This window comes from Pelodiscus sinensis, chromosome 5, assembly GCF_049634645.1.
Source record: "Pelodiscus sinensis isolate JC-2024 chromosome 5, ASM4963464v1, whole genome shotgun sequence".
In the NCBI taxonomy this organism is placed as follows: Eukaryota; Metazoa; Chordata; order Testudines; family Trionychidae; genus Pelodiscus; species Pelodiscus sinensis.
This window is the reverse complement of record NC_134715.1, coordinates 13,996,422-14,016,698: the sequence shown is the minus strand read 5'-3', so window position 1 is coordinate 14,016,698 and position 20,277 is coordinate 13,996,422. Positions and strand designations below refer to the sequence as shown.

At 41.4% G+C, this 20,277-nt stretch overlaps 1 protein-coding gene across 15 annotated transcripts in view; it reads right to left on the bottom strand.

Moving 5' to 3' along the window:
- PTPN13 (protein tyrosine phosphatase non-receptor type 13) overlaps positions 1-20,277 on the bottom strand; it is a 238,698-nt gene that overhangs the window by 80,500 nt on the left and 137,921 nt on the right. For 11 of the 15 annotated variants that reach the window (XM_075929542.1, XM_075929544.1, XM_075929547.1 and 8 more), the window contains 8 exons: positions 17,608-17,770; positions 13,006-13,426; positions 12,751-12,848; positions 10,017-10,109; positions 6,987-7,094; positions 5,070-5,201; positions 4,097-4,557; positions 3,098-3,241 (listed from right to left, as the gene is read on the bottom strand). In XM_075929542.1, coding sequence (XP_075785657.1) covers positions 3,098-3,241; positions 4,097-4,557; positions 5,070-5,201; positions 6,987-7,094; positions 10,017-10,109; positions 12,751-12,848; positions 13,006-13,426; positions 17,608-17,770 — 1,620 coding nt within the window. The remainder of the gene's footprint in view (positions 1-3,097; positions 3,242-4,096; positions 4,558-5,069; positions 5,202-6,986; positions 7,095-10,016; positions 10,110-12,750; positions 12,849-13,005; positions 13,427-17,607; positions 17,771-20,277) is intronic. The other 4 variants (XM_075929545.1, XM_075929556.1, XM_075929546.1 and 1 more) reach the window with 4 other exon arrangements.

The following is a 20,277-nucleotide window of genomic DNA, read 5'->3' as shown; positions in this document are numbered from 1 at the left end:
TCCCTCCCTTATTAAATTAATGGGAAACTAAAATGTATTCCTCTCTCTCAGGTTACAGAAAGCTGTCTGAAAGCAAAGTATATTGTGCTAGGAGGTAAAGATGTTAACCAGTGGTTAACTGACTTGACGAGTAGTCAATGTACATTTCAAAGGAGGAATGTGGAAGTGCCTATCGATAGTCGAGTAGTCGATGGAAATTCCAAGAGGCTCTGCGGGGGCTCTTGTACATTTCAAAGGAGGAATGCAGAACTCTGCGTGCAGCCCAGGGTCAGAGGGAAGTCCCGTTGACTGGGGGCTGTATGAAGGTGCCAGATTTGAAATGCACAAGAGTCCCCAGTGGGGGCTCTTGTGCATTTCAAAGCAGCAGCACAGCATGGAGCCTGGGGTCAGCTGGCATTTCCATGGAACCCAGAATCAGCTGGGGAGTCCCCAGCTGACCCCAGGATCCACATGCAGTACCGCACAGCTGATTCCCGGCTCAGTTGTGCAGCACTGCCCCTTTGAAATGCCACCTCCGTGTTTCAAAGGGGCAGTGCCGCACAGCTGAGCCCGGACTCCAGCGAGACATTTACACAGAACCTTGGATCATCTGAGAACTCCCCAGCTGACCCTGGGCTCCATGCACTCAGTGCCACATACCTGATCCCGGGCTTGGCTGTGCAGAGCTGCCGCTTTCAAGTACTTCCTCTTTCCTGCCTCTATCTGATAGAAGCAGCAAGGGGGGTGGGAATCGACTAGTCGACTGACTATCTGATAAGCATTTGCTTATAGGATAGTTGACTAGTTTTTAACATCCTACTAGGAGGTGCCATAAAGATTTGGGTTGAAGGTCTGCTCAGGTTTCAAGTGAAGTTACTTCCAGGCACTCAACCTGTCATATAGTTCAATGATATTCCAGGGAATCCTACACACTTTCAAAGGAGGAGCAATAGCTAGCCTACGAATGTTCTCAATGTATGTCCTAGAGATCCAATTGTTTTAATATTATTATTGAGGTTGACAGTAGAAGAGTGAAAAATGACAGAGACAGAAAATGAGAAAGTGATACACAGCAACCCCTTTTTAGGTCTTACTGAGGAAAGTCCTTATATTGGTGACCATTGACAGCATCAACAGTGCCAATGGAATGGCAGGGTTGCTGCATGCCAATGGCTAAATCGTCATTATACTATTGCATAATTTACACTTCTATTCATCCATTATAGTGAAACTGGCTGCAAATCAGCTAGTGAAAACTACTATAATTTCTGTAGATTTAGAGAACTTTTTCATTTACAATTTATATTCAAGGTTTGTATATGTAACTGAGCCATAATCCAGGCTATGGACCAAAGGATCTGTAGTACAGATCCGCCCCCGCATCCTGTATTCAGCCTTACAGTCCTTTACTTAATTTTCCTGCCAATTAGAAACCATTTGGTAATGTGTTCAACTGTTTAAGATGTTTAAGAAGAGTGCATTACCTATAGCTACTGTTCGTAGATCTATAACACTCACTATCACAATTTCTGCTCCAAAAGCAGTAGAAACTGTTCCAGTGATGGCTAACAATGTGAATCAAAGATTGAATAAGGGATCTAATAAGGGAACAGCTTTATTCTGCTGTCCTCATCTTCAAAGTAACATGCATTAAAATCTGCTACACTTGAAAGAAGGCGTTTGAATCTACAATGTATTTAGAAAATGCCTACATCTAATCACAGAAAATGGCCTCTCTTTTGAACTCTGTCTAATACCTCCTCACTATTATCAGCATGCTACTACTGACATTCAAATTGTTTGCAGAATTCGGAGGTTAGGCTAATCACTGAAATTTATGTAGTCTAAGAATCAAAAAGATTTTCTGACACCTACAGAAAAACAAATGGGGATATAATGATATATTAGTCATTTTGCCTTTAAAGAGACCTTACCAAGCAGGCTAGTAATGAAATGTGAACCAATTTACTCAAGTTATTATCTGGTGTGACTTTTTAAATTAAAAATAAATATATATCTCCTTACCAGTGTTCCCTCTAAGCCGTGTGGCAGCCCCGCTTCACAGATGATTGATCAGCCCCGCCCAGTCAGAGGCTCAGGGCTCCAGGCATGGAGCTGACTGAATGGGCAGGGCTGATTAATCACCTGTGAAGCTGTGCTGCCCCACAGCTTAGAGGGAACACTGCTCCTTACCAAGTTGCTAGAAGGATGAAAAAAATAACAACTAGCCACTCCTTACCTAGGCAGAAATGTTTGGTGCTCTTCTGATTCTCAGCCAGCGGGGGAAAACATAAGTGTTTAATAAGTGACAACACTTATTTTCAGAGAAACTAATGGCTCTGGCGAATAAGCCAGTAAAACAAAAATAAAGCTAGACCAAATATGGCCAAACTTAACTTTATTGGCTTCAATGGGTATTACTCTAGGTACGAAATTTGCCCTTTAATTTCAAACGCCTAAAAGAAGCTACTTGACTTAATCCTCAAGGCCCTTCATTGTCCATTATCTCTCATTCAATATCATCTCTAATGAGCCCATTATTCCAGTTTCTACAGCCCACTTGTTAAACTTTCAAACAAGCATTTTTGTATCTTTTTCTATGCTGCCTCTCATACTTAAGAGGAGCTCCATATAAACATTCACAAAGCTATCTCCTCCTCCTCCTTACAACTCTCTTTTTTCATGACTGCTAAACTACCTGTCAATGGTTAGGCTGCTAGTGAACTCATATCACTTTCTATTATATGGATCAATACTAGCTCATTTTTCTTTTGCTACATTCTCCCATCTGCCTCTATACATCTATTGTGTTGTGTCTTACACATGGATTGTAAGCTTTTGGAGTCTTTTGGTTCTGTGTGCATATAGTACAAGCATAATGGGGCTCTTAGTCCACTAGAAGGACTACTAGGCAGGATGTTAGTCCAATTAATAGTAGTAATAATACATGGGAAACGACAAGAAAAGAGATATGGAAATAATTTGCATTTTCCAGCTTCAGGGAGATGAAAAGTATCTGTAGGAGGTACTGGACACCATTTAAAACACCAAGCTTCCCTGTAAATTAGCAATTTAACAGGTTTCTGGGAATGGAGAAGAAGAGAAAACATCTAAAAACCTTGTCAAACAGTACCGTGACACTTATTCCCAAGCCGCTATCTTTTTTGACTAGTTGGACCTCAAAGATATCTCCAGGTTTAAGAGGTGCTGTAGAAAGTTTTTTAGAATTCATTTTGTTTGCTGTATTCACTGAGGAAGACTCCTTTACACACATACATAAAAAAAAACAAAAAGAAATAATGATTCCTCATTAGAGCAGAAATTAATTATTAGTTTCAATTGTGTGTTTATGTGTGTGACAGAGCAGAAAGGGGTTAACTGGAAGTACTGATTAATAAAATAGGGCTCAATTTTTTCCTACTGTAAATGCATTTATTGTACTTTAATGTGCATAATACTAGGATGAATTTGGCCCATATTGGCTAACTGTTTTCATAGACCAGTATACTTGTATGCATTGGTCTTTTAAAATGAAAGAATCGTTGTACAATGAGGAAGATTGTCTGATGGAGCTGTAAGGTGATGTAGTTTCCCTAAGTTCAAAGGACATTTTCATTAACTGAGATCAAGGCCATTACATTTAGGAATGAATGTACAATGTCCCCAGTCAGTTTACTTTCAGACAGGTAGAGCATCAGGTCTCCTCTGCTCACTGAATGAATGTAGAATTTACAAATACGTTTTCTTTTTTTTAAACCATAGCCAGAAGGACCCCTCTTCTGTTATGAGACTACCAGTTCACCACAGACAGTATCACTGCTTTCCCCTAATGCAGGTAAAAATCAATCTACCTAATCTATAAAAAGATCAATTTTAAACAGTGGTCTGTTTATTCAGTCCCTTATCTGCAATGCATTTGAAGCACCAAAGGGAGTTAGCATTAGAAAATATGTACTTGAACATGAGTACCAAATGCATTAGCAGTTAGCAGTGGAAGCTGCAGATTGTCCCTCCCTCCCTCTGCTTCCTTTCCCTCCAGCACATTAATAATCTATAGCAGGCTAGTCAGCCATGTATATGAAACTGTTTGAAAACATTCAACAGAAGTGGACTGTGCCTTTTTAGCTGCCTGTTGCTCCTGGCTGCTGGAATAAGTTGCTTCATCCATGTCAGAATCTCCTCGGTCAGAGTAATCCACAGTTTTCACCACCCCTGGCCTTTTTGCTTTTGTCTGGATACCATCTGCAGAGTTCCTTTTTTTCTCATTTGGTTTGGAAATGGTAGACTGAGAATCACTACAATGTTGCAGACCCAGATGGGCTTTGTCACCAATGTGGTTGCCAAAGAAGCCATTTGTTTGACTCTGAGACAAGTTGGCACTTTCAGTCCTGGAATCTTGGGAGTTCAGGCTTCTGTCCCATTTGCCCACAGACAATCCAGATGAACTTCCCGAGATGGGCCTCTGGTGATCTCGTGACCTGTTGTGTTCCTCTGAAGATGATTCTGCCTCATTGTCCTGCATTGATGAAGGTCTCCTTAAATAAGTCTTTGTTCCATTGGCAAAATGTATAGATGACACTAAAAATAAAAATCCAGCAATTAACCAGTAATATTTAGTCTGGTATAAATACAGAAATCATGATGACTCAGGTTAATTGTATGACAAGGAAAAGGATAGCTCAGTGGTTTGAGTGTTGGCCTGCTAAACCGAGGGTTGTGAGTTCAGTCCTTCAGGGGGCCCTTTTTCTGGGGCAAATCTGTCAGGGATGCTATTTAGTCCTGCTGTGAGGGCAGGGGACTGGACTCAATAGTCTCTCAAGGTCCCTTCCAGCTCTGTGAGATGGGTATAATATGAGCTAGGTGTCTACATAGGGCAATTAGATTGCAACATTCTGGTATGCTCTTTAATTCACACCATCTGCAGTATAGACAAGACTTTAGAAAAGCTAAATCAGACATTTGGTTCGTTGCTTCTTTGCAAGAGCAGAAGAAGTACATCTTGGGAAGGGGAAGAAATCAATCTCTCCTATAATAAATGGTAAAGGAAAGAACAGAATTTGTAATATAAATGTAAGACTATTTTAAAATACCTTTGTCGAGTTTGTCCTTGGGCTGAGAGATAACAAGTGTCACATCTTCAGGAGCATTCTCCAGAATTTCTAATGCTGCATGATGACTGACACCTTCTAAGCTCATGCTATTCACAGATATTAGACGGTCTCCTGCACAAGAGGATTTGTTCAGATACAAACAATCCAGCATTTACATCTCCAGATTTTAATAAGGTTGTGAGGTATTATCTCCGTGCGAAACTCTATGCTCATTTTCAATCTTAGCAGTTGACATTTGTCAAAATCTTTGGTCAACAAAATTAAAGAACATTGTCAAATTGAAACCCAGATAAATTTAAAAAAATGTGTTTAAATTAGTTTCTGGTCCTAAAATTGTGTGTGTCTTCCTGACAATTTTGGTTGGATTACAATTACATTGTTCTCTATTTTATAAACTTTCCTACATTCTTTATTGCTATGTGAAAAAACACAAAGGGCATGTCTACAATGCAGGCCAAAAGTCAAATTAAGATATGTAACATCAGTTACGTCAATTGCATAGCTGAAGTTGAAATAGCTTAATTCAGCTTTGCGTGCTGTCTACACAGCAGGAAGTCGAAGGAAGAATACTCTTTCTTTGAATTCCCTTACTCCTCGTGAAATGAAGGTTACAGGAGTCAGAGCAAGAAGTTCTCCAGCTTGAAATTATTTTAAAATAACATCTTGCTGGGTGAGTGCAAGCTTTGTTATTTTGAAATACCGTTAGTTACTTAAAAATAATGCTGATCTGTAGATGTACCCAAAGGGTGAAACTGAGTATTGCGAAACAATGAAACTTGCTACCATCAGTGCAGTCAAGCACACTAAGTAAATACACTGAAAATATTGAGATCAGGTAAACACAATTTTAGGAATTACTTGTCACAAAAATAAGTCACTTTTTTCAGCTAGAATCTGATTTTGCATTGTTTAATAGAAATATAATAGCTATCAAATAGTGAAGTTAAACAATTTCTTTATATAAATTGTAATAATTTTCATGCTACTTAGGACTTCTACAGAGCCTTTCATTTTCATACTCAGGCCCATATGCAGGAATTTCTGTGTGCGTGTGCACACACTTTTTTTGTGGACCGCAATTATTTTAAATATAAAGGAGTTCAAAATAGCCATGCAATGAGTGTGCATAAGCAAGGTTAATGAAAAATTTGAGTGGAAACAGTGATTGGTAAAATGATTTTGTTATAACATACTAAAAGTGTATAAAGTAATAAAGGTTTTATGGAAATAACCTTCTGGGATCTTGCTTTAATATTGTAAGTGAAAATCAATATTCCAAAATGTTCCAGTCTTAGTCTTCAGAGTTTTCAGTTAAGACTATATATAGGCTAGTCGTAGTGAAATAGATTTAGGTAACAGCAAACTTTTCTTCATGACAGTAAGTTCACAGCAGTGTCTAAGACATGTTCATACTTAGTTTCCATTTTTAAAGACAGTTTGAAGTCCAGTTTCCTAGGGAACTTCCAGGCAAATATATCCACCACTTCATCCAAGTCCACTTGGGCTGAACAGTGGATGCATGTGTGTATGAAACTGTAATACTTTCAGATGAATTGGGGAGGGAGGCTCAGGCAGCATGTCACTCCTGCCTTCTCCTGGCTGCTCATGCTTATTTAGGGGACTATGAGGGCAGTGTGTGTGTGTGTGTGTGTGAGTACCTTTTGCACCACCTTTGCTATGAGCCTGATACTTTGTAACAAATAATAATTAGTCATTAATACTTGTCAAGTAACTATCAATATGTATGGTCAATGGAGAAACAGAGACATAGACATTTAAGTTACAACCTTCCACAGACAGAGATGTAGTCAATATTAGAAACAAGACTAGAATGAAGGTGTTTCTGGCCCCCCGTCCTGTGTCTGGAGTACATCTTTCTCTAAGCACATAATTTACCTGGTTTTAAGGACCCATCCAAGTCAGCTGGTCCTCCAGGAACTACTGAGTGAATAAAAATTCCCAGATCAAGTTTTCCAGTCTTCTCTCCACCAACAATCTGAAATCCTATTTAAAACAGACAAACATACATTCAACAATTAATTCATTATTTAAAAGTTTGTATTTTGCCACTTGATAGAAAAAAATTACTATTCTAGCAGTATATGTAACACATAAATCCATGTAAAAGAGACCTTCAAAAGGAAAAGATTGCTGTCCTCCCCATTTTTTTTCATTTTTATGATACATGAAGAAGTCTTAAAGGGTTTAATTCAATAATATTTTCTTTTCTGCTTGATTTTTACCTAGAAATTCAGATCTTGCCTAAGTAGGTTTCATAAAAGACTATAGATGACTGGAAAACCTGGAGGACTGTATATCAGAGATCTGAAGGAAGTCTAATTAAATGAGCAAGTTAGAAATATTTTTATCTATTTAACATGTTTGGGTTTGGTTATTTTATTAATGTTCATTTAACGCAAATATGTGAGTAACACTTCGAGGAAATCTCTTTGTTAAAAATGTAACACTATCCTTTCAGTTAGGCTGATGATCCACACATGGGAACTGCAAAAATTCTCTTCACATAGGCCTTGGAAGGAGCAAACTTGATTTTCTTCTTTATTTTTCAAGGCCCCCAAGTCTCTCTCTCACACACACTTACTTCTTCCACCTTTTAAGGTTGTCCTTAAGAGAGTTGTTGCAATATGAGAGTTTAAGGTTCACATACAAATAACGTTTCTTAGAATTTTCCCCATTTGGAATTACACAGTGGTGATACACTGAACTACAGAGTAACTTTTAAAAGGACATCGCAAAGATGGGACATGTATAAAAATTACTCTAACGTTTCATATGGGAATAATTTACCCAAGATCACATGTCAGTCACTAGCAGAACAGGGACTATAATCCAGTTCTTTTGTCTTCCACTACTCTGCTTTAAACTAAGAATTAATCTCTATTGAAATTAGGTGAAATTATATAGCAAAGGAAAGCAGTGAATATCTGTCTATCCATCTATCTGTCCATCCATCCATCTTCTAGAGAGTTTGTGAATCTGTATGAGAGTCCATCTGTCTATTTGCGAGTTGGTTTATTCAAGAACTCCTCTTAAAAGGAAAGAGCTAGGACCACCAAATTTGGCAGGCAGCTTCCTCTTATCCTAACTTAAACCAAGATCAGGTTTGGTTGTGCCAAGAAAATGGGAAGTGCTTGGAACGGGAATGTTTTCCAGAACATAGAAAGGGAGGGGGCAGAAAGGAGGAACACGATACTGCAGAGTGGCCACTGGGGACGGCAAGCATGGGCAAGAACTATATTGCAGAGTGACCACTGGGGGCATCCACACCAGCATCAGATTGCCCAGCCGCAGACAGCGCTCCACGTAGCTGTCCACTGGACTGCTTAAGAGGCCCTCCTGACCGAAACAGTGCTGGATGGGGGTGGGGAGCACCCATCTTGGAATCCCTAGGATCACCCTAGAGGTTGGGAAGTACAGCTCATCCTCGCCCCCAGGAAATGCCCTCCCTCTGATGACAGGATGCAGGGCTGGAGGGGTGGTGGCAGGGGACAGCTCCTGAAGCCTCATCCTCCTGACCAGTAGAAGGCTGGAGGGAAGGCGGGTATTTCTGCTGGAGGCCATAGTCCCCACTCTTTGCCCTGCCCCCAGACAGGCTGCAGGGGGAGGGGTGGCATCCACTCCTCCCACCTGGACAGGCTACAGGGCTGGGGGTTTTGGCCCCCAGACCCTTAACTTCCCTTCTTCTGCCTGGACAGGTGGCAGGGCCAGGGGGCCCACTGGAGACCTGACCTGGCCCCCAAAGCTTTGCCTCCTTGACCAGCTGTAAGCCAGGGCCACGTCTGGAGTGCTGCCCTACCCCACTGGCCACGTTGCAGAATGGGACGGGGAGGGAAGCTGGGGCCAGCCCCTGGAGCCCCACCCCCTGGACAGACTGGAGGGGGCAGCTGGAGTCTAGGGATGGCCTGAAGAGCCCTGTCCCCCCAGACAAGCTGGAAGCCTGGGCCAGCTTGTGCAGCCCTGCCCCCCCCCCCCCCAAGAAGAGCCAGCAACTGGAGAGTGCAATTCTGGTCCCCTGGGAGGAGCTTCTGCTACAGCAGCACCATCCTTGCCACTTCAGTAAGCCTCCCCTAACCTCCAAGCCCCATGCTCTGGGCTCCCTGCCCTGAGTCCTGCACCTCCAATGTCCTGTCCTCATTGCTGCACCCCTATGTCCCTCTTCCTACCTTGAGTCTCCCCACCAAAACCTTTGTTCTGAACTCCCCACTCTCTGCCCTCATTCCAACACTCCCCAGCCCCCGTCTGGAGCCCCCCAACCTTCACCCCACCCCTTACCCTGACTCCAGTGCCCCCCAAGTCCATACACCTGCCCCCATTTCTACACCCCATCCCCTGCCCTGACCTCCCACACCAAACCCTGTGCCCTCAGCCCCCACCCCCTGCCCTCCCTTCAGCACCTTTCGCTGCCTGCCCTGAGTCCCCCCAACCCTCTGCCTTCACTCCTGCACTCCTTTTTATTGTAGCAAAACACCGAAAACCTTCAAATGTTGTCTACCAATAAGCTCTATCTAATGTTTGAATCACTTTCCTTTTTTTATGAATACAAACTTTTTCCCTTCTTTTTTGAAAAAGTCTATGATCTATGTTTTTTAAAAAAACTCTTACAGTTGCCCATGTTACCCAAATACACACACAAACCTGCCAGCCCCATTTTAGAACCATATTTACTTACATCATTTGGAATGACATTGAGATTATTTTAGCAGGTTACAAAACTAACGATGAAATTTAACTAGTACAGAGATTTTCAAAGTCCTTTCAATTGGCCAAAGCTGACATCCTCAAACATGTTTGTTCTCTCTCTCTCTTTTCTCTGTCCCTCTCTCACACACACGTGCACACATGCGCACATGCACACACACATTTCAGTTTTGTCTTTCACAGTGCTACAGGCCTTTAGTAACTTACCTAAGCTATGTTTTTCATCTTTCTTCAAATTCACCAAGACAATCTCTCTTTCTGGTGAGGACACTATGGGCTGCGTTGTTTGTAGAGTATCTACTGAAAAGTCATAATTTGATAATAAAACTTATTGATTGGACATCTTCAAAGTAATGTGCCTTTTATGTTCATTTTTATACCACTCAATTTTACAGGACTTGTCTTATAAGACAAAAGGACACTACTGAATTTGATAGGCCCATATATGGACCAGCCCGCACCCCAGGGCAGCTGAATTTAGTAACTTCTCAAGGTCCCGTTTAGACCTACATTTTTATGATTCTATTACCTACTTCTCTCCCTCACCACTTTACAGCTGAATTATAATTCCATTCAATTATCTCTTTTTTAAAACCAAATAAAATGACTCTTTTTCCTTCCTCCAGGTAAAAACTTTCCTTAGATATAAAATTTAGGCCACAATTTGACAAGTTCTCTGATTTTACAACATATTGGCCCCATTCAGCAAAGCACTAAATCATGTGGTTGTGTATTTCATTTAATAAGGAAAGACTTAAGCACATGCATGACATTAAGCCTAGGTTAAGTGCTTTGCAGAATCAGAGTTACTGAATTCAGTGGGGGATGTATGTGGCACAAGTTTGTAGGAAGAGGTTCTAAGCTTCTTAACTCTAACACACAGACATACAAATCTCTTTCTTTGCATTTGCTGTCATTTGATAAGTTTTACTGCTTATACTTACAAGCTTTGAATACCCTTAGGCTACGTCTACATTGGCAAGATTTTGCGCAAATACTTTTAACGCAAGAGTTTTTGCGTTAAAGTATTTGCGCAAGAGAGCGTCTACACTGGCATGTGCTTTTGCGCAAAAGCATCCATGCCTGTGTAGACGCTCTCTTGCGCAAGAAAGCTCCAATCGCCATTTTAGCCATCGGGCTTTCTTGCGCAAGAAATTTAGGTTGCCTGTCTACACCGGCCTCTTGAACAAGAACAGTTGCGCAAGAGGGCTTTTTCCTGAGCGGGAGCATCACAGTTCTTGTGCAAGAAGCACTGATTTCACACATTAGAACGTCAGTGTTCTTGCGCAAGAACTCCCCGCCAGTGTAGACAGGTAGCATGTTTTTGTGCAAAATCATGCCAATGTAGACACAGCCTTAGAGTTTATCAAAGTGATTCTTAAAGGGACCGTGGTCAATCTGAAACAGGCCCCAACATTTAGATTCTGAAATATATTTTTTCGAGACAAAACAATCCTATTCTAGTACAGGTGGTAGGTTGGAAAGGACCTATATATACTACCATGAAGGTGCAATTCCAGGGGGCTCCATAGCTAACCCTATGCATATCACTAGGGGAAAAACCTTCTGACCACTGTGCATGTGGTGTGTGTGCACCTAGTTGGAATCAACATGTACAAGCAGTTGAAGTATAATACATTTTCTATGGAGTATAATACCACAAAACTGCTGTACCACAGAGAGCAGCAGAAGAGTGCCAAAAAACTCCATAAGCAACGAGAAGTACTGTGGCACCTTAGGGTATGTCTACACTAGCTCGGTAGTTCGAGCTAGGTGGGCAAATGAGGGCAACCAGAGTTGCAAATGAAGCCCGGGATTTAAATATCCCAGGTTTCATTTGCATCTTCCCGGGCGCTGCCATTTTTAAATCTCCCTTAGTCCAAACTCCGTGCCTGCGGCTACACGCAGCACGGAGTAGGTAGTTCGAATTAGGATCCACGAGGAGTACCGGTAGTTCGAATTAAAGATCCTAATTCGAACTACCTACTCCATGCCGCGTGTAGCTGCGGGCACGGAGTTCGGACTAAGGGGGATTTAAAAATGGCAGCGCTTGGGAAGATGCAAATGAAGCCCGGGATATTTAAATCCCGGGCTTCATTTGCAACTCCGGTTGCCCTCATTTGCCTACCTAGCTCGAACTACCGAGCTAGTGTAGACATACCCTTATGGACTAACAGATTTATTGGAGCATAAGCTTTCGTGGGAAAAGATGAATGCATCTGATGAAGTGGGTCTTTGTCCACGGAAGCTTATGCTCCAATAAATCTGCTAGTCTATAAAGTGCCACAGGACTTCTCGTTGTTTATGCAGATTCAGACTACACGGCTACCCCTCTGATTAAAAAAACTCCATGACCACTTCTACTTAAAAATCTGAAAGTTTTAATTCTAACTTTTCTATCCCCTGTTAACATATTACTTTTGATCCCTGTGTTGTCAAAATCATGCATAGCACACAATTTTCATTGTGTAGAAAACTAGTCAAGTTAATAGGACTATACAATATTTGTATATGTGCCCCCAGCTCTCACTTGTTCCCCCACCCCTGCTGCTGCCTCTGGCAGCAGTGTAGGGAGCAGCTGGCTCTGTGGGAGCCAGTACAGGCAGACAGAAAGCTTGAAAGTTGGCTTATTGCATGTACCGGCTCCTGCCTGTGCCTAGGCTTATTGGTTAACCATGTAAATGGGTACATGCTAACATCCCTAACCTATGTGCACCCAGGTTTGTTACTTTTATGAGAAGGATATTTTTGGTTTGTTAAAATATTTTGATTTTAAAACAAAAAACAATCAAAAATATGTAAACGCAACACAAGGCAGTGGCAAACAATTTCTAAGCAGAACACTAAAGCAACCTGCTCGCCTGTATATTATAACCTTATATCAGAGAAAACTCTAGAGATTAGTTGGTAAACAAAATAATAAAACTTTTTCCATGCTGACCTACAACATAAGCTTGACCATTATCTTCAATGGATGATGAGTCTGATTCATTTTTCTTTCTTTCAAGGCTTCTGCTTAAACCTGAAAAAGATTTTGAACTAAACAGGATGGGGAGAGAAAAGGAAGGTGAGAGGAAGAGTCAATGTAAAAAAATAATAGGCTAAATAATAAGCGTGGTAGAAATAAAAACTGATCTAAAAATGCAAATGCACTGCATAAAAAAATCAAAAGCTTTGGAAAGAGAGTGACTCTTACTTGTTCAGTTTCATTGCTCCAGCTACTGACCCAGAATCAGATTTTGGCCTCTGCTGAAAGAGTCTTCCTATTAGTTCCTCCATTTTCTGAGAAGAATCTACAGCGCTAATAACATTTTTCCGCTGAGGGGAAATAGAGACTTGGCTCTGACTCAGATCATGAAACGATTTGCTCATGGCCCTGGGTCTTTCCTCCCATGAAGCTTTCTCATTCTTCTCTTTGGAGAAGCCAGGAAGTGGCTGAAAAAGTGACAGCTCAGAACAAGAGAGTCTCTTCAGAATTTCAGCTTCAACTGACAAAGGTCGGATGGCAAGCTTGTTCAACGTGCTGCTGGCCAGACTGCCCGTACTGATTGCACGTCCCATGTTAAATCCTTTAACAGACTCAGTGTGAAGGTTCAGACTCCTAAATGAAGCTCTCTCTGCAAGGAAAAAGGACTGATTTGCACACATTATAGTCCCGCAGTACACTTTTCCTTTTAATTTGACATTTTAGTATGATTTTTTTAAACATATGGGTAATTTTTAACCTTAGCTTATGAGAGTAAACTTACTATATGACTAAGAGGGCCTGGAATATCTAGCTCAGGGAGAAAGACTTGGATTTAATACTAGCATGCTGACATTAGCTTAGTCTATACTGTAGTCAATTCCACAGCATAAAACCACACAATAGTTCTCCTGAATTTCATTATTAGACTGAAATCTGCACTGCCACCACAGAGCTTTAACACAGCATTGGGTGAAATGACCCCAAAGGCCTACATAAGTATCCATAAGTTTAAATGCTTATTCAAAACTCTATTAAACACTTTGGCTGTGTCTACATTGGCACCCCTTTCCGGAAAAGGGATGCTAATGTAGACTTTGGACTAGGCAAATCCGCGGGGGATTTAAATATCCCCCCGCGGCATTTGCATTAACATGGCTGCCGCTTTTTTCCGGCTTGGGGAAAAGCCGGAGAAAAGCGCCAGTCTAGACGTGATTCTCCGGAAAATAAAGCCTTTTCCGGAGGATTTCTTATTCCTACTTTCAAGAAATCCTCCAGAAAAGGCTTTATTTTCCGGAGAATCACGTCTAGACTGGCGCTTTTCTCCGGCTTTTCCCCAAGCCGGAAAAAAGCGGCAGCCATGTTAATGCAAATGCCGCGGGGGATATTTAAATCCCCCACGGATTTGCCTAGTCCAAAGTCTACATTAGCATCCCTTTTCCGGAAAGGGGTGCCAATGTAGACACAGCCTTTTGGGTTTCTTTCATCTTGAAAAATTTCCAATAAAACTTCCAGTCATCTTCCCCATCATCAGCCTTCTCACCATCCCTCACCTTTGTCCTAACAAATCCTCACTCTTTGCCAACAACTGGCTGTGGCACTTTCCCTCCCCTTCCCTCTTTGCCTCCCTCCCACAATGATTCAGGTAATCCCTGGCTCCTACAATTTTCCAATAACCAGGTGCACTACCACTGAAGTTCCTGTTGCAGGGTACAGCAGGCTTGGCCATCTCTCTTCTGGATGTGTGCCATTGCAATCAGGTTTCTCATTCTTTGGGATATCCCCAGTCAGAGAATCCCCAAAGTGTTTTGGCGCAGAATAGAAAACAAGTGTTGTTTAGAGCCCAGCAGTGCTCTGCAGATATGCTGACTCCTATAACAGGATTCTTTCAGTAAGGGGGGAAACACTGGGGTCTGGAAGCCAGGCAGAAAGAGAAGAGTTAAATAAAGTCAGCTTGTCAGAACCCATTATAGACCAGGAAGCTCTGGATTCCATTGAGAAGAAAGATTCACCCATCTGTAATTTACATGATACTACAGTTCACAGACAGGAAATAAGGTGTTTAAGATCAGAGAGAAACCTAACTTATACTAGTCCAACTCCATGAGATTTGATAGGAAAACTTGTTTCTCAATGGTATAGTACATTCACTAAATATTACTATTAAATACCATGGTCACCATTTAAAATCTGTTTGGTAAGTTACTACACAACAGTGGTATCTGAGATGCCACAGATTCACAGACCATGAAGCAGCTGTGGAAATAGATTAGCATTCTCTATTCAAAGTTTATAGACATAAAAGATTTATTTATCCAAGGCACAACTGGCACGTTTTTAAAGAGAACCACTGTGCAAATTTGTTTGTTTTTCTTAAATGATCAGGTACCTGCTGCTCCAAGATCTCAGCTAGTGTTTATATCACATTTTTGTGGATTTCCTTGAATAACTATTTAAATAGCTACAAACTTCAAATCATGTCCTCTCGCTCTGCCAGCCCCCTATAGGACTTTCCAAAATTCCTGCTAAGATTCTTAAATGCTTACATACACTCAAATCAAGTCTTCAGTCTCTCTTTTCCCCAGGCTAAATATACTCAAGTCCTTGAGGTCTTTCCTCGTAAGACTGACTTAATCCTTAAATAATCGTGCGGTCTTTCTATGCACTTATTCAAGAATTTGAATCTCCAATTTCTAATCTTTAAACATGTGCCCAGTACTGTATTCAATATTCAAGTGTATTCTTACAAAGGTTACATAAAAGAAACCATTATGTCTTGATTTATAAATAATCTCTTTTCTTATGCATTATAAGGCCTTGTTATCTGGCTTTCTATTTCTGGCAGTCATCACACATGGAACTCCTTTATTTGAGCTATCGTTTTCCTCTACTTACATAGCAAGAATGCTGTTCAAGGTGTTTTGTGTACTCTAAAAGCACTATCTTGCACTTACATTAAAATCACATGCACTCTATAGTATTCTGCTTACCTCCTGAACTAGCTGAAATCCTCCTCAAGACAGTAACTGACACAGTGTGCTACACACCCTCATTTGCGTGTCACTTCTCAAATCTATCAGTAAATCATCTCTTTCAATAGCAAACAGCCGTTTCTGGTTACAGCAGTAAGCTTTGAAGAAACCCACTGGCATCCATTGTGAAACTGAAGAAAAGCATGTTTTCCTTGCTACATTAGCTTCTTTTTTGAACAAATGGAATTCTCTTAGGGTACATCTACACTGCACGGCTATTTTCGGATACCTCCGATATAGCTACCCCATGTCTACACAAGCTGCCCGTTATTTTGAAATATTTTTCAAAATAACAGGCATGCTATTTTCGGCATCCCGGTAACCCTCATTCCACGAGGGTTCAGGGATAACTTGAAATAGCGCATTATTTCAAAATTTGGCACTGTGTAGATGCGCGAAATTTTAAAATAAGCTATTTCGAAATAAGTTTGAAATAAGTATGCAAGTTGCATAGCACAAATTACATATCTTATTTAGGATGCTGTGTAAACGCACGCTTAGATACTTATTTTACTTCTTTCTGGGTATATCTACATTGCATTCCTCCTTCAAGAGAGGAATGCAAATGCAGACAAACGAAATTGCAAATGAAGCGCAGATTTGAATTTCCCACGCTTCATTTGCATAATGGCGTCCGGCCGCTTTTCTGAAATACCGTATTTTGAGAAAAAAAGCGGTTATTTCAAAAAGAAACTCTTCCTTCGAAATAACCCTTACTCCTTTAAAAATGAGGTTTAAGAGTTATTTCGAAGGAAGGGGTTCTTTTCTAAATAACCACGTGTGGACTGCGTTTTTTTTCTCGAAATACGGTATTTTGGAAAAGCGGCCGGATGCTATTATGCAAATGAAGCATGGGAAATTCTAATCCGTGCTTCATTTGCAATTTAAATTTGTCTGCATTTGCGTTCCTCTCTCGAAGGAGGAATGCAATATAGACATACCCTCTGAGAAATGACGGGTGAAGTCGCAGGCCTTTGAATTCACAGAAGGCTCTTGTGCACACAAGCAAAATAAATCTATTAGTCTCCAGACTCCCACAGCAAGAGATCAGAATTTATACAGCAATGGGACCAGATTCTGTTCTCAGACTGCTGTAAAGCTGGAGTAGAGCAATTGGCTGTATAAAGGAGATGTCTCTGCAGACTGAAAAATAAAGTAAGAAAAAACAAAACCATCTCTGGAAAGCCAGTGGACCAACCAGATGTGTTCCAGTTAAAAGTCAAATAAATACTGCTTATCTATTTCAATGACAAGAGCATTGTTTAATCCCCCTCCCTTCCCTGCCAATTTAAGATACTAATCTACAAAGGAATCATTTTCTTGTGTCTTAGCCACTCACTTTAAGATTAATGGGAAACTACTTTCTGAAGAAACCAACTCACATAGTACTTTTTTTGATAATGGACTAAATGTTTTAATTAGCATATAAATTGGACACTCCACAGCTTAACACATATGGTGTTATGGATTCCTTCCTCTCCCATTTGCATTCATGTGGATCACCTCTCCTATCTACAAGCACACATCACCCTTGCAGTAACTACTGAAATTGTTCCAATTAAAAAGTAGTAATAGGAAAGTATTTTTAGTGTTCTGTTACACAAATGTAGTGGCTGAAGTAAGAGTTGACCAGCCAACTCTCTTTGGACCACAGCTTAAAAACTGCTGACCTACTACACTTTCTTTAGAATATAGAACTACACGTATGGGGTTCAGTGGAATCACTACAGTATTGGAACTATTATTTTCATACAAATATACACAGCCATCATTCTAAAAACAGGAAAGTCACAATCCTTACCAATGTCCTGAGTGTCTTGATTGCTCTGTCTGGCTCTCATCTGGAGCTGGAATTTATGCTGAGAAGAGCAGAGGTGAAGAAGGTATTGGCAAGTTTTACTAGTGTCAGTTTGGAATGCATGCTTTATACCATCGGATATGTTCTGCAGGGTTATCTTCTTTTTCTATTAGATGAAAAATAGGTTATGAAGGCATTTCTATTTTTCAGCCTTGAGAGAATATAATGTGTTTTTTTACAAACAGGTGTCAGGAAATAAGGTTTATTAAAGCAAATTGCATTAACCAGATGAATTTTTAACATAAATTGTATACATTTAAAGAAACTGTTACTTATCTTTTGTAACTCTTGTTTTTTGAAATGTGTTTCTCATCTCCATTTCAATGTCTCTCTGTGTGTGTGTGTGTGTTTGTGTGTGTGTGTACACACATGTGCAAGATCATTGGAAAGTTTTTACCTTAGCATTATCTGTAGGGTCAGCTGTGGAGCCCCGTGGCATGGGGACATTAAGCAAGTGCATATAAGACCCTGTCAACCTCCCGCCTTCTCAGTTGCTTTTTGCTGGAACCTTCTGACAGAGGAGATGTGGGTGGAATTTGGAATGGACATGAGCAACATATCTTGAATAAAAAACAGTTACAAAAAGTAAGTAACTTTCTTCTTTAGGTGATTGCTCATGTGCATTCCAACAGGTGACTTACCAGCTGTTCCCTTGGAGGAGGGATTGGAAGCCATCTTGTGGCAAAAGTGAGGACCGCCCTGTTGAATGCTATGTCATCTCATGTATGCTGCATGATGGCATAGTGAGATGTGAAGGTGTGCACAGACAACCATGTTACCACTCAGTATATGTGTCCACTCTGGAGGAATGCTGCTTAGGAAGTCTGGGCTTTAGTAGAGAGAGCAGTCAGCAGAGCAGGCGGCATCTTCACTAAGTCATAACATGTTCTGATACAGGATGTGATCCAATTGGAAAGTCACTGAGAGGAGATAGGGAGACCTTTCATTCTCTCTGACAGTGCAATAAAGAGTTTGTGGTTACTTTCTAAATGGCTTTGTCTGTTCTGTATAAAACACGAGGGTGCACCAAATGTCCAGAGAGTACAACACATACTTTCTAGCACTGATATGAGGCTTTGGGTAGAAGATAGCAGGAAGATAGTCTAGTTGACGTGAAAATTAGAGGCCACCTTAGACAAAAAGGCTGGGTGCGACCATAAATGTACTTTGGCCTTATAAAATGCAATGTAAGGGCACTCTGAGGTGAGAGCCCTGAAATCTGAGACCCTCCTGGCAGAGGGTATAGCTACCAGGAAGGCTGCCTTTCATGACAAGTATGACAAAGGACAGGTGGCCAGAGGATCAAAAAGAGGATCCATCAGTTTTGTGAGCACAAGGTTCAAGTCCAACTGGGGGAATTGCTGCCTGACCTGAGGGTATAGCCTGTTTAGCCCCTTTAGAAAATGGGTTACCACTGTGGTCTGTCAACACATATCTACCATGACTCCCTTTGTAAAATGAGTGGAAACCCTTAGGGTATGTCTACACTAGCCCCCTAGTTCGAATTAGGGTGGCTAATGTAGACGTTCAAACTTGCAAATGAAGCCCGGGATTTAAATATCACCTAATTGCAGGAGGAGTAACAGTTAATCCGAACGAAGGACTTAGTGCGGGTTAACTTCTGACTGCCGTGTGTAGCCGCGGGCAGTCAGTTCGAACTAAGGGGATTTAAAAATGGCACCTGCCTGGGAACATGCAAATGAAGCCCGGGATATTTAAATCCCGGGCTTCATTTGCAAGTTTGAATGCCTACATTAGCCACCTTAGTTTGAACTAGGGGGCTACTGTAGAGATACCCTTATAGAAGACAGTGCCAGCCCTTGCTACTTTAACTGCAGAAGGTAGCCTAGGACTATGGATATGGAGGACCCTTGGGGGCTAGAGGCCCTTGTGACGAGGAGAGAAAAGAGAACAGTTTTCATTTGGATTGGTACAAAGTATAGTAGGTGGCTTTCTGCTTCCCATGAGGACCCTATGGACTGGACTGAAGCAGCCCAGCTCAGTGGGGTTCAACCATGGAGCATTCATGATTTGAGGTGGAAGGACTCCAGGTTGGGGTGATGGAGCCTGCCATACTCCTGAGTGATGAGGTTCCCGCAGAGAGGAAGGGTTACAGGAATGGCTATGGAGAGGCTCATCAACAGGGCAAACCAATGGTGTCTGGGCCACACCTATGCTATCAGGATGACTGAGGCCCTGTCCATTTTGTTTTTGAGGAGGACTCTGAATCAGAAGGAACAGTGAGAAGGCGTAAAGTGTGGTGTCCATAGGGAGGTGAAATGCATCTGACAGTGAGCTGGGACTGCTGCCTAGGAAGAAGCACTTGCGGCTGACCTTCATTGGGCACCTGCGATTGACCCTCATCGTGAAAAGGTCTACTAGGGGAAATTACCACTTCTGGAAAGATGGGTAACAGAATGTCTGCCCCAAGAGAGCATTTGTGTTTGGAGAATGATCTACTGAGTTAGTCTGCCAGCCCATTGAGTATCCATGGGAGGAATGAGGTTTGCGGTATTATAGCATTGGGGATTCAAAATTCTAATAGCATCAGGGCTTCCTGGCACAGGTAAGAGGAGTGAGCACCATCCTGCTTGTTCACACAGAACATTGGAA